The 15,041-nt window shown below is 45.7% G+C and overlaps 1 protein-coding gene across 1 annotated transcript in view; it reads left to right on the top strand.

Moving 5' to 3' along the window:
• The window catches only part of LOC133107820 (latent-transforming growth factor beta-binding protein 4), a 90,195-nt gene that overhangs the window by 27,941 nt on the left and 47,213 nt on the right, over positions 1–15,041 (top strand). The window contains exons 5-9 of the mRNA XM_061217023.1: positions 1,309–1,374; positions 9,896–10,018; positions 12,888–13,052; positions 13,292–13,555; positions 14,822–14,917. Coding sequence (XP_061073007.1) covers positions 1,309–1,374; positions 9,896–10,018; positions 12,888–13,052; positions 13,292–13,555; positions 14,822–14,917 — 714 coding nt within the window. The remainder of the gene's footprint in view (positions 1–1,308; positions 1,375–9,895; positions 10,019–12,887; positions 13,053–13,291; positions 13,556–14,821; positions 14,918–15,041) is intronic.

Genomic DNA, 15,041 nt, shown 5'->3' with positions numbered 1-15,041 from the left:
TGGGGTAATGACCCTGCCACAAGGCGAAACCTGGGCCAGGTTCTCACCCGCGATGCAGTTGGTTGATTCCATGGAAACAGGAATAATTGTATTGTATTCACATTCCTTTAGCGACACAAAAGCTCTTATCTGGTGGTTTAGAGTTTTATGAGCAACAGTGGCAGACATTCCCCAATCAACAACAAATGCAACATTAAAAATACAAATGATGCGTTCACAAAGAAACAAAATACTAATAATTAATATGTGCAGATACATTCATAACCTAAGAAACCCCCTAAAAATACCTGAACCTAAAACTAAAACGTAAATATCATAACCCAATTACGATTGTCCAAATTCTAAAATAACTACTGTGACAAGTGGACATTATTTGCTGATAAGCTCTGTCACATGGTCTGTTCTTGCTTTGACTATTGATGCTATAGCACTTGTATTCCTGAAACTCTCCCACGTTCTCCATTCTGTAAGTGTCTCCGGAAAAAGTGTTTAGCAACTGTAATGGAAGGTACTTATTTGTCGTAGCTGTACGCTGAAGTGAACTGCTAGCCGAAGACTTTATAGTTTGGTCTTTACTTGATTGCTCTTCACTGATTTTACTGGGATCTGCCTATGGCCCATCTGCCACAGAGCTGGAGCACCAGTAAGCCTTCACTGAGGGTAAGGGGACAAAGTATATGCCTAGCAAAATATTTAGTGTTAAATGGTTAGTCCAACAGTAACCATGCAGAATCTAGCATAACTCGAGTGAAAAATACTACATGCAATATGATTTCACATTGTGCTGTGTAGTATAGTGATTTTATCAGAACCAGAATCAACTTTATTCTCATTGCACCAAATACAAGTACTAGGACAACAAAAATGGGAGTTGCATCTGACCTGGTAGTGCAAATAATATTTAAAGTACAGTAATAAGAGTGCAATATTATTGTAGTGTACTATTACAGTAATTACATATTAATAATATTATTGCATAAATGGAATGCATAGAATGAATTGTGCAGAGGCAGAAAGTGTGAATGGCAGCTGAAATAAATATGAATAAATAAGTAGATATGTGTACAGTGAATATGTATCATACATGCGACAGTGCCTGTGGTAGGCAGTCAGTGTGAAGTAGTTGGGGGGGAGGGGAATGGGGGTTCACGCCGGGGTCAGTGTTCGTGGGGGGTGGTGGCAGTGGTGGGGGGTTTATCGATGTCGTGCGGAAGTTGATGGTGGAGTGTTCTGGATGTTTTAGGCCATGCCTACTCATCCCATGCTTGCATTTCCAGTGTAAATCCATGAGAAAATCTCTTTTTTCAGCAAACGCTGCCAACGGAGAGAGGATCTGTCCGAGTGGCTTCCAGCGCAACGGTACTCAGTGTGTGGGTGAGTTCACTGGCACCTTCGACACACAGACCTCACTTCACAAGCAGACCTCACATTTTATCGGATTCCCAATTCCAGTCCCTACCCACTTTTGACAGTCTTTGGAATCTGAATCAGAAAAGTGATGGACCTGGTTTAGAGAAGTCTCAAACCAAATCTCAAACCCAACATTAAGTGCAAAGCACCGTGTGTCTGGTGCTTTCTATGATAATCACATTCCTTACATGCAACATGCATCCAACTTATGAGTCATACTGACCCTCAGTATGGCCGCTGGGTAAGAACACACTCTACTTGAGAGGAAAAAAAAATAAGGCAAAGTTTCATTACAATACTAAAACACTTGCTAATGCAGATTTTTTTGTGGTGTAAGTAGCAGTGCTTGAAGTTTACAGTAGCAGTGCTTGAAGTGGGGAAAAGTGTCGACAATCTGAGGTAAATGTATGTATCTTGGTATGACGTACTGCCCACTTCAAGCACTACTCTTAACACGGGCTACAGGCCTTTCACTAGGGAGGGAATTGGTTGGACAGAGGCAGCGTTAAAATAAGTACGCCAGAATGTCATGGTGCTCCGAAGAGCAGAACGTAGGCGTGATGGTACTGCGTACCAGTGAGTACCGGCCCCCATTGAAGTTCTGGTCTTTAGTCTTACACAATAACGGATTTATGTAGCTTTGTCTTGTACTAACACAGACAGGGGATCTTAGCCTCCGCAGTTCACACATTTATTTGGGCAATAGCAGTGGAGTACAGCGGTGTTGAACATGGCCTTTATCCGTGTTGACACAGCGTTGCGGCAGAGCTCGTAATGGCCGGTCGCTGCCCATTGCTTGCTTTGCAGGCAAAGCCATTGTGTTTGTATTAAAACCTAATATGTTTTTACGGAGCCGCGCGGCCTCACCACAAAGCTGGCTTCCATTAGGCCGGGACGTTTGAAGCGAGGCCTGTGCTGCGTTTCTGGGGCGCGAGGAGGGTGAGGGGGAAAGCGCAGGGTTTGGTGATGTCATTGAGAGGAATTATCAGGATCCCCGAGTCGGAGCTGGCAGTGTCAGCTACATCTGGAGCCGTTTACAAACCTGCTTCTGTCCCGTTCGTACGGTGCTTTTAGGTTTAGAGGGTGTGTGTGTGTGTGTGTGTGTGAGTGAGTGTACAGTATGTATGTGTGTTTTTGTGCATGTGCGCGCATGCGGACTGTATGTGTGTGTGTATGCCTCTGCGAGTGTACAGTGTATACTTTGTGTGTGTGTGTGTGTGCACACTTGTGTACTGTACGGGTGTGTACAGTATGTGTGTGTGCACATGTGTGCACATCCCCTCCCAGTCCTTGGATATCTGACACCCTCCGTACCTCCAGGGCCAGCCTCCGCGCAGCGGAGAGGAAGTGGGGGAAATCCAGAGACGCTTCCGACCTCATGACTTACCAGTCTCTCCTGGCGGCATTCTCTTCCGATGTCACTGCCGCCAAAGCAAAATACTATCAAACGCAAATTCAGAACTCTGCTTCTAACCCCCGGAAACTTTTCTCCATTTTCTCCTCTCTCCTCAACGCACCGCCTCCTCCTCCTCAGTCCTCCTTCGCTGCTGATGACTTTGCTGATTTCTTCGATGAGAAGGTCGCAGTCATCCGCAGATCCTTTACAACCGCCGCCCCCCTCACTGTGCCCTTCCCCCCCTCTAGGCCCATCCCTTCCTTTTCCACTTTCTCCCCCCTTACAGACTCTAATGTTTCTCAACTCCTGCTCTGCCACCGCCCTACAACCTGTGCCCTTGACCCTATCCCCTCTTCTCTTCTCCAAACTATCACACCTGACATTCTCCCATTTGTCACCTCCCTTGTCAACTCCTCCCTGTCTTCCGGCTGTTTTCCGGCATCCTCCAAGAGGGCCCACATCACTCCGCTGCTAAAAAAGCCTACCCTGGATCCCTCCATCATCCAGAACTACCGCCCGGTATCTCTTCTTCCTTTCCTTTCTAAAACTATAGAACGAGCCGCTTCTACTCAACTTTCTTCCTTCTTTTCTAACAACAACCTGCTAGACCCCCATCAGTCTGGCTTCAGATCGGGCCACTCGACAGAGACTGCGCTCCTCTCCGTCAGTGAGTCACTTCATGCCGCACGAGCAGCCTCCCTCTCCTCTGTCCTCATTCTTCTAGATCTCTCTGCTGCCTTCGACACTGTGGATCACTCCATCCTCCTGTCTGCCCTGTCAGCAACGGGCATCTGTGGCACAGCCCTGGACTGGATTGAGTCCTACCTCTCTGGTCGCTCCTTCCAGGTTGCCTGGGCTGGTTCGGTATCGACACCTCGGCCCCTCGCCACAGGAGTTCCCCAGGGCTCAGTCCTTGGCCCGCTTCTTTTTTCTCTCTACACTCGCTCCCTTGGCCCTGTGATCACTGCACATGGGCTATCCTACCACTGCTATGCGGACGATACTCAACTCTTCGTCTCGTTCCCGCCGTCTGATACGCAGGTTTCAGCCCGTATCTCCGCTTGCCTGAGGGACATCCAGAGCTGGATGGACAACCACCATCTAAAGCTCAACTCAGGTAAAACTGAAATGATATTCATCCCTGCTAATGCCTCTCCCCATCTGGATCTCTCCATTTCCCTCGGGGATACCACACTCACGCCGTCACCCAGTGCAAGGAACCTCGGCGTGGTGATGGACAGCAGACTGTCCCTTTCCGAGAACATTGCGGCGGTGACCCGGTCTTGCAGGTTCTTCCTATACAACATACGGAGAATCCGCCCCTTTCTCACCCCCTACTCGACCCAGCTCCTGGTCCAAGCGATGGTTCTGTCCCGCCTGGACTACTGCAATTCCCTCTTGGCTGGCCTCCCAGCGTCTGCCATCAGACCCCTCCAACTCATCCAGAATGCAGCAGCTCGTCTGGTCTTCAACCTTCCCAAATACTCACACGTCACCCCCCTGCTTACTTCCCTCCACTGGCTGCCTGTCATGGCTCGCATCAAATTCAAAACATTGGTGCTAGCCTTCCAAGCAGTTAAAGGGTCTTCCCCAGCTTATCTGCAAAAAATCATCAGACCCTACACCCCTGCCAGACCTCTTCGTTCAGCCTCCACAGGCCGCTTGGCACCTCCCCCTCTCAGAACCTCCACCTCACGCTCACGACTACTGTCTGTTCTGGCTCCACGGTGGTGGAACGAACTCCCCGTTGAGGTCAGAACTATAGAATCCCTCCCCACCTTCAAGCGCAAGCTGAAGACACACCTCTTCAAACAGCACCTCTCCCCATCCCTCCCTACCTCCCTGTGAACCTTAATTGTTGTCTCTGTGACTTGTGTATCAGTATTTTAGTTGGCTAGGTAAGCAGTGTTTGGATAGTTAACTTTGGTGACTTTTGCTCTGTTTGTTTGTTTGTTCAAAAAAAAAAAAAAAAAAAAAAAAAAAAAAAAAAAAAAATTGGCCCTTGTCCTTATCTTTGTTGTACAGGTAGCAGTTGAAATTGTACTTACCTCTAGGGTCTTTCAGCGAACTTATCCCTGGTTATGGGTATGCACTTTGTTGTACGTCGCTCTGGATAAGAGCGTCTGCCAAATGCCAATAATGTAATGTAATGTAATGTGTGTATTCGCATGCATGAGTGCACTTTGTTGTATGTCGCTCTGGATAAGAGCTCTGCTAAATGCCATGTAATGTAATGAGTGTATAGTATGTGTGTGTGTGTGCGCTCATTTGTACTGTATGTGTGTGTGTGTACGCTTGTGTACTGTATGTGTGTGTGTACGCTTGTGTACTGTATGTGTGTGTGTGTGTACGCTTGTGTACTGTATGTGTGTGTATGCATGCGTGAGTGCATGCAGTATGTATGTGGGTGTGTATGTGCATGTATGCATGAGTGTACAGTATGTATTATACTGAGTGTGTGTGTGAGTGAGGGTGATTACTTCAGGAGAAAGCTATCCTGGGCCTTTAGGTCCTTGGCTGTCAGCCAGGTAGCTGAGGCAACAGGACAACTGTAGTGGACAAACAGAAGCTAGCACTCTGGTACCCTGATGTCCCTGCTTGAGAGAGGAATGCTAGGTTGGTTTTTTTTTCTGCCTTTTCTTTGAAGCCCTGATAAAAGGCAATGCGGAGAGCACAGAGATCTCTGCTTTCAGTGTAAAGACCAGTGGTGGCCGGTCAATGTGGGCACTCTGTCAGTGCAGAAAAAGAAAGAAATAAAATAATATAAAGAGCTAGTTTTGTGAGGCGGCATTCTCAACCTCGGGTTAGCCGTGAGCCGTCTGTGGCAGAGAATAAAACCGAGCCAGTTGGCTAGCAAAGCAAGCGTTGTGTTTGGCTGTTACTTGCTGCTGCTCACCACAATATCTTGCAATGATACTAACTGTTCTTTTGTTAATAAAACATATTGCAGCCCTTTAAGGACTATAAACAAAAGAGGCGTTACGAAAGTTCCAAGAAGCCTTATCATCGTGGTGTACTAATTAATCATCGGGATTAAGGAATTCCAAGCGTGGTGTAAGTGTAATGTTAATATTGTGAAACACGGTCATATTAACATTACGCAATGTATACGTATGACGTTTCTTTTCTTTTAAACAGTTTATAGGCCTGGGAAGTCTGATGTGACCCAGAGCAAAACCGTATATGGATTTCCGGATCAAAGCACAATTTCTCTATGGGAAAAATGAATGGCCTTTTCACATACAGTGTCCTCCAAAAATATTGGAGCAGTAAGGTCAATTCCTTTGTTTTTGCTATACACTGGAGACAATTGAGTTTGAGGTCAAAAGATGTACTTGAGTTTCAGCTTTTATTTCCTGGTATTTTTATCTAGATTTGTGAAGCAACTTCGAACATATCACCTTTTGTATCAGAAAACCCCATTTTTGGTGAGCAAAAGTATTGGAACATGTTTCTTGTTGCCCAGATGTGTCCCGTTAGATTGATTGGTTAAACAATAAATAGTTCTGAATGTCTACTCTTGGGTTTAGCCTTGTGAACACTGCATTTGTGTTAGAAAAGCCAAGGTGAAGACCAGAGAGCTGTCTTTGGGAGAAAAGCAAACAATTTGGAAGCTTAGAAAAGAGGGGAAATTGCACAAGCATTGGCGATAACTTGGAATGTCCTGAAAAAGAAAGAATCCACTGGCTTACTGAGCAACAGACATGAAACAGGTCAACCAAGGAAAACAACAGCAGTTGATAACATTGTGAGAGCTGTGAAGTAAAACCCCGAAACATCAGTCAGCGATATCACAAACAATCTCCTCAGGGTAGGGGTGAAGGAATCTCAATTAACTGTTTGAAGAAGACTTAGAGAGCAGCAGTATAGAGGCTTTACCACAAGTTGCAAACCACTCATCAGTAGTAAGAATCGGAAAGAAGGGATCTGCTCATGATCCAAAACATGCAAGCTCATCTGTGAAGAACAGTGGAGGAAGTGTTATGGCTTGGGCTTGCATGGGTGCTTCTGGAGTGGGCTCACTAATCTTTATTTATGATGGTAGCAGGAGGATGAATTCAAACATCTACAAAAACATTATGTCTGCCAACATACAGAGAAATACGTTCAAGCTAATTGGAAGGAACTTCATCATGCAGAAAGACAATGACCCAAAACACACTGCCAACACAACAGAGGACTTCATTAGGGAGAAGAAGTGGAAGGTGTTAGACTGAGGATATTGATGGGAAAAAAAACCCAAAACAACAACCAAGAGGCTGCAGTAAATGCCTGAAAAAGCTTCACAAAAGAAGAATGCAACAGTTTGGTCATGTCAATGCGTCACCGGCTTGATGCAGTTATTGCAGGCAAGGGATATGCTACCAAATTTTAAGAGTTATTTATTTTCATTTACTTAAATACTCTCTGATCCAAAACTTTTGCTCACCTACAAAGAAATGTGAAGCAACGATTGCCATAGCGTAGTGGTTAAGGTACATGACTGGGACCCGCAAGGTCACTGGTTTGATTCCCAGTGTAGCCCACAATAAGATCCACACAGCCATTGGGCCCTTGAGCAAGGCCCTTGACCCTGCATTGCTCCAGGGGAGGATTGTCTCCTGCTTAGTCTAATCAACTGTACATCGCTCTGGATAAGAGCATCTGCCAAATGCCATTAATTTAATGTAACAATACTGCCAATCCTGAACTCGAGGAGGGTCTGGTTTTAGCTGGGCGGTGTGAAATGGGAGAGAGGCTCTGGAAATGGAGTGTGTGAGTTATCCCAGCCACCACTTCACTGTGCAGTCAGGTAATGGAGGCCGACTGAGGGCCAAGCTAACAGAGGAGTGTCCTGGAAGGATGGAGAGGACAGAGATGTATGTGCAAAATCGGAGACTGAAGCCGGCTCCTGGGGTTCCGATAGCCAGGAATGTGGACCCTGGTAGACTACACCTCTGTAGTGAAGAGAACGGATATCTGGGTCAAATCCAGATCGCTCCAGTGCCGAATAGCTCCAGTGCCGGTAGCTCCATAGGGCGATGCACCTAATCGGTGATTGTGTTGCCCGGGGTATTCAGGGTTCAGTCAGTTAGGGGTCTGCCTCTCATTGCTATTTAGCGACCCCTGCTGGTTGATCGGGTACCCATGAACTGCATGTTAAAGCTGAATATAAAAGGTCTTCCTCTGACTCCACTCTATGCAAACTTGGGTGTAGTCTGTTGTGTGAAAAGAATCTGCTGACGACACCACATCTCAGAGAAGAACCCTGAATATCTAGACTCTCGCAAAATCTGCAGTGGGGTTTGTGCAGTTGCAGATTATTGGAAGTTTCAAATTAAGGTGGCAGTCGGACATGTATGTACAGCCAAATGTCAAATGTATTCTTTAATTAATAAAAGATAGCTGTCGCTAGCACTAAATTGTCCGGATAAAAATATATGAAGGAATGTCACCTCAAATACATGTGTACTGAGTGTAGAAACTATAGTCTCTGATATGAAAGTTTTATGTCTCTATAGTGTACTAGTGACAGCTATCTTTAATTACCACATCTTATGATCTGCTGCATCTGTAAGATGTCCTTAATGATAGAAGTGGGTTTATTAACATCATCAGATGTTTTGTTTTTGATAAACATATTGCACGTATGTCGCTTCTAATTATGTAGAACTGGCTTTATTATATGGAACCAGCAGTCACAGGTGCGCTTTAATTAAAAAGCAGGTACATCATAAAACAGCTGACCAACAGACTCCAACGTGGCATATCAGAGAGCTCTCTCATGTGAATCAAAGGCCAGATCAAAACCTGCCATTAAGGGCTCTAAATCTAAACTGTCCAGGTGAGATAGAGTTCATGGAGACTACAGCAACAGTCTACCACCTTTCTCACAGATTTTGGGTTCATCCATCGTTCTCCTGAATGCTTTGCTATGTGAACTGGCTATAAGTGAGACATGAAAACAGTAATTCACTCTAAAGCTGTGCTGTGTGATCCAAATCCACTGGAGATTTTCAGTTAAGGGTTGGATTCTCTCTTTGCTCTAGGCCTGTGAGGTATTATCTGTATGTAAAAGCAAATACAAAACTGTGAAATTAACCCCAAATACTTGCTCTTCATTGCACCTGACCAGGATAGTTTGTGTAGACATGCAGTATTAAACCTGAATGTAAATCTTGTATCATATTACTGAACCGATATCGGACCAAGCCAACGGCTTGAATAACATTTCAAAGTATCCTATCTAAGACTTGTTTTCGACTGGTGGCACCAAATGAAATGGTTTGCTACTGTCATTCTGAAACTTTGTGTTTGTTTATGTTTCTAAATGACCTTCCATGTGCAGCCTAAACTTAATGTCACATAAAATATTCCTCCCTTGTTGCAACTGTTTTATGTGGATCAAACATTAAAGATACTGTGCAATGTTTTATGTCTAGAAAAGTCCAGGTAATTGTAACTGAGCTCATTGTATTTAATCAGAGTGCGCATAATGTATACACTAAATATGTATTTCAGAAACATCAGTTGGATTAAGATGGCACCAGCTGCATGCAGAACATGTAATTACAAGGATTATAATTTTCCTCCTTGGCTGTGCCATCACGTAAACTTCGGTAGTTGTTGAGTTGAGTCACAACCCCCCCCTCAGACACGCACTCTCATGATAAAGTTCCATGTCTCCATGTCCCTTCCATTTAGAGATGAGCAGGCATTGTTGTAATTATTATTATTATTGTTATTATTGTGACTACTAGATCCCTCTCGTAGAGTCCCAGAGTCCTACGGGCTGTCCCAGAGGGTCTCAGTCCTTATGTTTCACCACCATTCAAGTCATTGATTGGCTTAAAAATCCCCACACCTTGATGAAAATGATTTGATTGGCTGCTGATTGAAAAGGCACTCCCTGGGACGGCACTCTGTGTCTACGACAGGGCTCTGGTAGTGCCATAGCGATTCAATAGGGATCCCTGGCACAGTGCTCGAGAACATCCCCAGGTATGAGAAACCCAGGCCTTTCCCCCCCCAGCGGAGATTCCCAGAATCCTCTGCTTCCTGGTGAGGGGGACCAGGGATGTGACGGCAGTCTTTCCCTCCCCCGTGTAGATATTAATGAGTGTTTGCAGCCCGGCTTTTGCGAGAACGGAAACTGTGTCAACACTCGCGGGAGCTCCACCTGCGTCTGCAGGACGGGATATTTACTGGACGCATCTCACGGGATCTGTGTCTGTAAGTACGGGGCCCCTGACCCGGAAGTGAATGCGCTCAAATGCCGGGTTGGCATGACAGCAGGAATAAAGCCATGCTGAAGGGGGTCACCAAAGCTATACACTGACAATTGCAGCTCATTACACATATACACTTGCACCTGCTCGTATCATGCTATGCAGATGCTACATCGTCCGTTTTAGATGGAATCATTTAATGAAATGTGATATTTATTTAATCTGTATTATCTTACTGATATATGCACTGGTTTATTGATACAAATAGTAGTATTCTAGAAAGATTTCACCTCTTACCAAACACTTTGAAAACAGAGGAAGCTTTTTTATCTGGATTTCCTTTACACCTTGATGTAAAATATCTAACCCCATCCATCACTCCTGCACAAACACAGAGCACACACACTCACACACACACACACTCACACACACACGCACACACACTCACTCACACACACACACACGCACACACACACACACACTCACTCACACAAGTTGGTGCTGCTCTCGGACGGCTTATTCCAGTCGGCATTTGTGAGGGGCTGCTGGGATTGGGAAATGGCGGCTAGGCTGCGACTGTGCGGGGACTTGCCTCTATGCTGCTGCTGCCTTCTGCTTCACTGCTAAAACCCGCACCTGGAAAACCAGGCCCAGCTCCCGGGCAGGCTGGGGGATCAAGCGCTCTCTTTCTCCACCCCCGCCCCCCCCCCGGCTTCTTGCTCCGAACCGCTGGACTGCGGAAGGCGTTTGTCTGTTTCCTGCATCTTGGAACCTGTGCGGGTGCCCTCTAAATCATCAACCTCTTGCCGAAAGGCCACCTGAATGCTCTCAAACTCTCCTTTTTTGTGTCTTCACCCTTTGAGTGGCTCTGCCCCTCGTGTCGCTGATGTGTTCTTAAATGGTGTTTGTCATGGACCGATTTTCCTGTTGGTTTTCTTCCCAGCTCATGTAAACGGCCCTCCCCACCCCCACAGGGAGAAAAGGTTACGGTACATGAGTGCACGTTAGCAAAAGTGATTGTGGTATAGCAGCCGTCTGGTGAAAACAACAACAAATCTCTGTGAATTATGGCTTTGCTGTTAATCGTGTGAGGCTGTTAGAAATGTGGATTGCCAGGGTTTATTGGATGGAAACCATTAATCAAAGACTATTGGGGAACAAGGCAATCCCAGCTCGACCTGTTCACAACTGTGCGAGATACAGCTCCATATTTATAGGCTTCACTGTGAAGTAGCTATGTCCCTTGTGGTTTCCTTTTTCCTGTCTGAAACTAATAAGGCTGGAAAAAAGTTAATTTAACAACATGTCCATTTGGAAAACCTTTTTCAATCCTGTCCGTTTGATTTACGCAAAACTGGTTCAGGTAGGATGCATCCTACTTGTAAATCCTCTTCAAACCAAGTTCACACAGTGTCAAAATTCCAATATCATATAAATCAGTCCATGCAGGAATTTCATTGCAGTGTGGACAAGGCTGTATGGTCCCACTGGAGCAGGTGAGATGAGATGTTCCTCCACATTGGCCAGCCTCAGGCCTCAGTTTCCCCACATCCATGAGACCAGGGATAATAAAATAGAAATGGAATGTTGGCGCTGTCACTTTCTGCATAGAAACCAGAGAGGAGCTCCACCAATCAGAAAGTGGCTTGGGGGTCAGAAGCAGGGCAACCCTGACGGTCATTGGTGGGTGCTTTCTGGTTATATTTCCGAGAGCCCTTTATCACAAAAGAGACTATGCCAGAAGGCATCCACCAGTTGCTGATGGCTTTATTCTATCTATTAGTGGTGACCAATGAACAATGAACTATATGTTTGGTAGAGAGCTCTCTGGCTTCAGTGAAAAAATATGCCAATGTCCTGTCCCTGTTTAATTATCCTGGCTGTAGACCAGGGAAGTTTTTCACTTCCATCATCTCCCCTTTCAGCAGCTCCTGGTTAACTGTACCAGTCTCAATGAGAGTCTGTTATGTAGACTATCTTACCTCAAGAAACTTTATCCTGCCACCTATCCACTTGTTTAGTCATAGCCATCAAGGCTGGTAATAAAGTTACCAACTCTGGTTGGGCAGCTGGTATGCTAGGGTCCTGAAAATGTCCTTAAATTTAATGAGTAAAGAGTGGAGGCTGTTATGTGGCATCTGCTGTTATAAGGCACTGTTCCAGGGTGTGGATTAGCTATGCTCTGGTATTTGTATCAGCCAGTGTTGCCCAGGATGGGGTGGGGAATTCAGGAAGCTGGGTTCTGCCTACGAAGATCCTGTGACTCACTGTCTGTGCAAACTGGACTGATGAGTGAGAAGAACCAGTGGTTGTTCATCAGAAGACATCTGCACTCTCCCGGATTAGGGGGTGTTAGCAATGAGATTAGTTTGCAAATACAATGGGCTCTCCACTTGTTGGGTGGGATATCAGGGCCCCTCACTGGCGAAGAGAATTCACTGTGTGTTTGACACTGTAAAATTTGGACTGGCTCTGTGAGTCTGTTATGGTACAGTATTCCCTACTGGATCTCACTTGGAAAAAGTGTGCACCACGGGTCCATGCTGGGCCCGATAGTCACAAGTTCTAGCCAGGACTGCAGGAGGCAGTTTGAGAGGAACAAACTGGGAAGAAAGGATGAACTGAGAGGGTGGGAATCTTTTTTCTTTTTGCCACCCCCTTACAGAAATATCGCACAAAGGATACAGAGGTTGGCATATCTGAAAGTGCAGGCTGTAATCTAGTCCGCTTTCTAAAAAAAAACCTTTTCTGACGGCATCTCGTTTCCAGGACACCAGAATGGTAGCTTGAGGACAGGAAGGAAGCGGTAGCCCCAGTCCCCCCCCCCCCTCCCCTCGCACGCATTCTCACTGTCTCGCTTGCCCGCCCCGCAGCCCAGAAGGTGATTTCGGAGGACACGGGGCAGTGCTACCGCATCGTGAGTCAGGGGACCTGCTCCCTGCCCATCCTGAAGAACATCACCAAGCAGATCTGCTGCTGCAGTCGGGTCGGGAAGGCCTGGGGCCGGAGCTGCCAGAAGTGCCCGTACTTCGGCTCAGGTGAGCGTGCGACGTGAGCGCCCACTCTCCCTCCTTTCAGCTGGAGCTGCTCTCTGCTGACGTTACATCCTATCGGTCGCAGAAGAGCTTAATCACGTAACTGGCTGTAGTTCGGCCTCGTTAATAGCTTCTTCATTGTTGTTTAGCACTGTTCTGATTTGGAGTGAATCTTAATTTGTGGAGCGATATCCGTGTGTTAAAGCTGATGTCCTGAGCTTCGGCGATGTGTTTGTCTGCAGACGGCTTTAAGGAGATCTGCCCAGCCGGGCCCGGATACCAATACTCGGCCTCGGCAAACAAGTTCCACCAGAAGGCCTTAGAGCAGCTCGGCCTTGGAGGGGCCACGCTCAACCCTCAAAGTAGACCTCAACAGCCCAGCTCAGGCGCTCTTACCCCTCTGAACAGACCCCAGCCCCCTGCTGGCAGCCCCCAGCGTGGGCCTGAGGTGCCCCACAGTGGCCCTGGCAGCACCGCCACCGTCCGGCCGACCCGAGTGCTGTCCCGTGAGTGCCACTGAAAACACAGCATGGGGGGGTTAACATTGCATCTTGCACTAAAGCACGTGAAGGTATTGCTACGTTACATTTTCTCAACAGACAGTGAGTAAGGGCATACCGGAGGTATTGTGATTAAGGGTCAAGTAAAATAAGTTTATTTTTTGTTTTTTTGTTTTCTATGAGATAAGTTTGGCGATTTCAGAATCAAAGGGGAAAAAAGCAGTGGGGGTTGAAAGCTGTATTTGCAGATTATACGGGCTATCTGATCGTTCTTTCTGGGGGTGGATAAGACCCTCTTCATGGCTTGCTGATATAGGAACTTCTGCACTATAAGACAATTAATGGAGATCCTGGTGCAAAATGGAAATTACTTTAAGGTGATAATAGCAAGTGGGTTTGTACTTGCTTACAGTTGAGAAATATCATCTTAAAGATTACTACGCTAGACATGTCCATTTAAAAGACAGTCAGGTTTTGTGTTTTAATCTATCCTGAAGTTGTGTAATGGTAATTATTGTGCATATTGCGATATTAATGTGTTTTATATATTGACGGCACCATATTTTAACTGGCCCACATGGTCACCACAGGAGAGATAAATGGGGTCTGAGATCACATAACTAACATACATAATGTACTGTACTACTGCTTTAAACTTCTTGGTTATCAGTTCAGGTCAGTTTTTTGGGTAGCTGTGATGAGTATCTAGTGGGAATTATGGATTATTCCCTCTCAGAATGTTTCATATTGTCATGACTGACGTCAGCATAAAGACAGTTTTCTGTGTGCTTTCTGTCTGTCAAATGACTGAAGACCTGTTTCTTTCCATCAACCCACCTGCAATGTGGTAAGTAACTGGTGGGTTTAATTGTTGGTAAATGGAAACACTACTCAGCTAGCCTGTAGAATCTGACATTTGAAGGCACGTAACTTCCTCGTGGAAAATGGAAAGATGATTCTAAGGTGGCAGTAGCACCCCTATTGGTGGATCTAGAACCCCCTTAAAGCTACTGAGAGTGGACCACTAGAGCTAGACTGTACAGGAATTAAATGCAATGGCGGAAGGTCATGTGCTCTCATATTTCTGTTTTAAAATTTATTTATGGTGAGTTTTCTCTCTAAAAGGATGTCAAAAGATATGTTGCATTTGCTTTCAGATTCAGTAAGTAATAGGTGTATTGTAACTTATTTGTTTTGCTGAACTGATCTGCTATCTGAGACTAATATCTGCTGCATTTTCTCAAATCAATCATGTCCTTTTCCTTTTACCAGCAATCCTTCCACAACAAACAGGCACCTCACATCATGGACAGCCCACCAGACCCCTCTCTGTCCCAGCCACACCCCGTCCAGCTCCACCAAGGCCAGGTACACCGATTCTCTCTATAGGAACTGAAGTTGCATTATTCATCCACGGTAGCTGGAGTCCTCTTTTTATGGGTCACTGTTTTGAAGAAATAGAGATTCACCCACATCAATTTATTAACATTTT

The sequence above is a fragment of the Conger conger genome, chromosome 13 (assembly GCF_963514075.1).
Source record: "Conger conger chromosome 13, fConCon1.1, whole genome shotgun sequence".
Lineage (NCBI taxonomy): Eukaryota > Metazoa > Chordata > Actinopteri > Anguilliformes > Congridae > Conger > Conger conger.
This window is presented reverse-complemented; position numbering and strand designations above follow the sequence as displayed.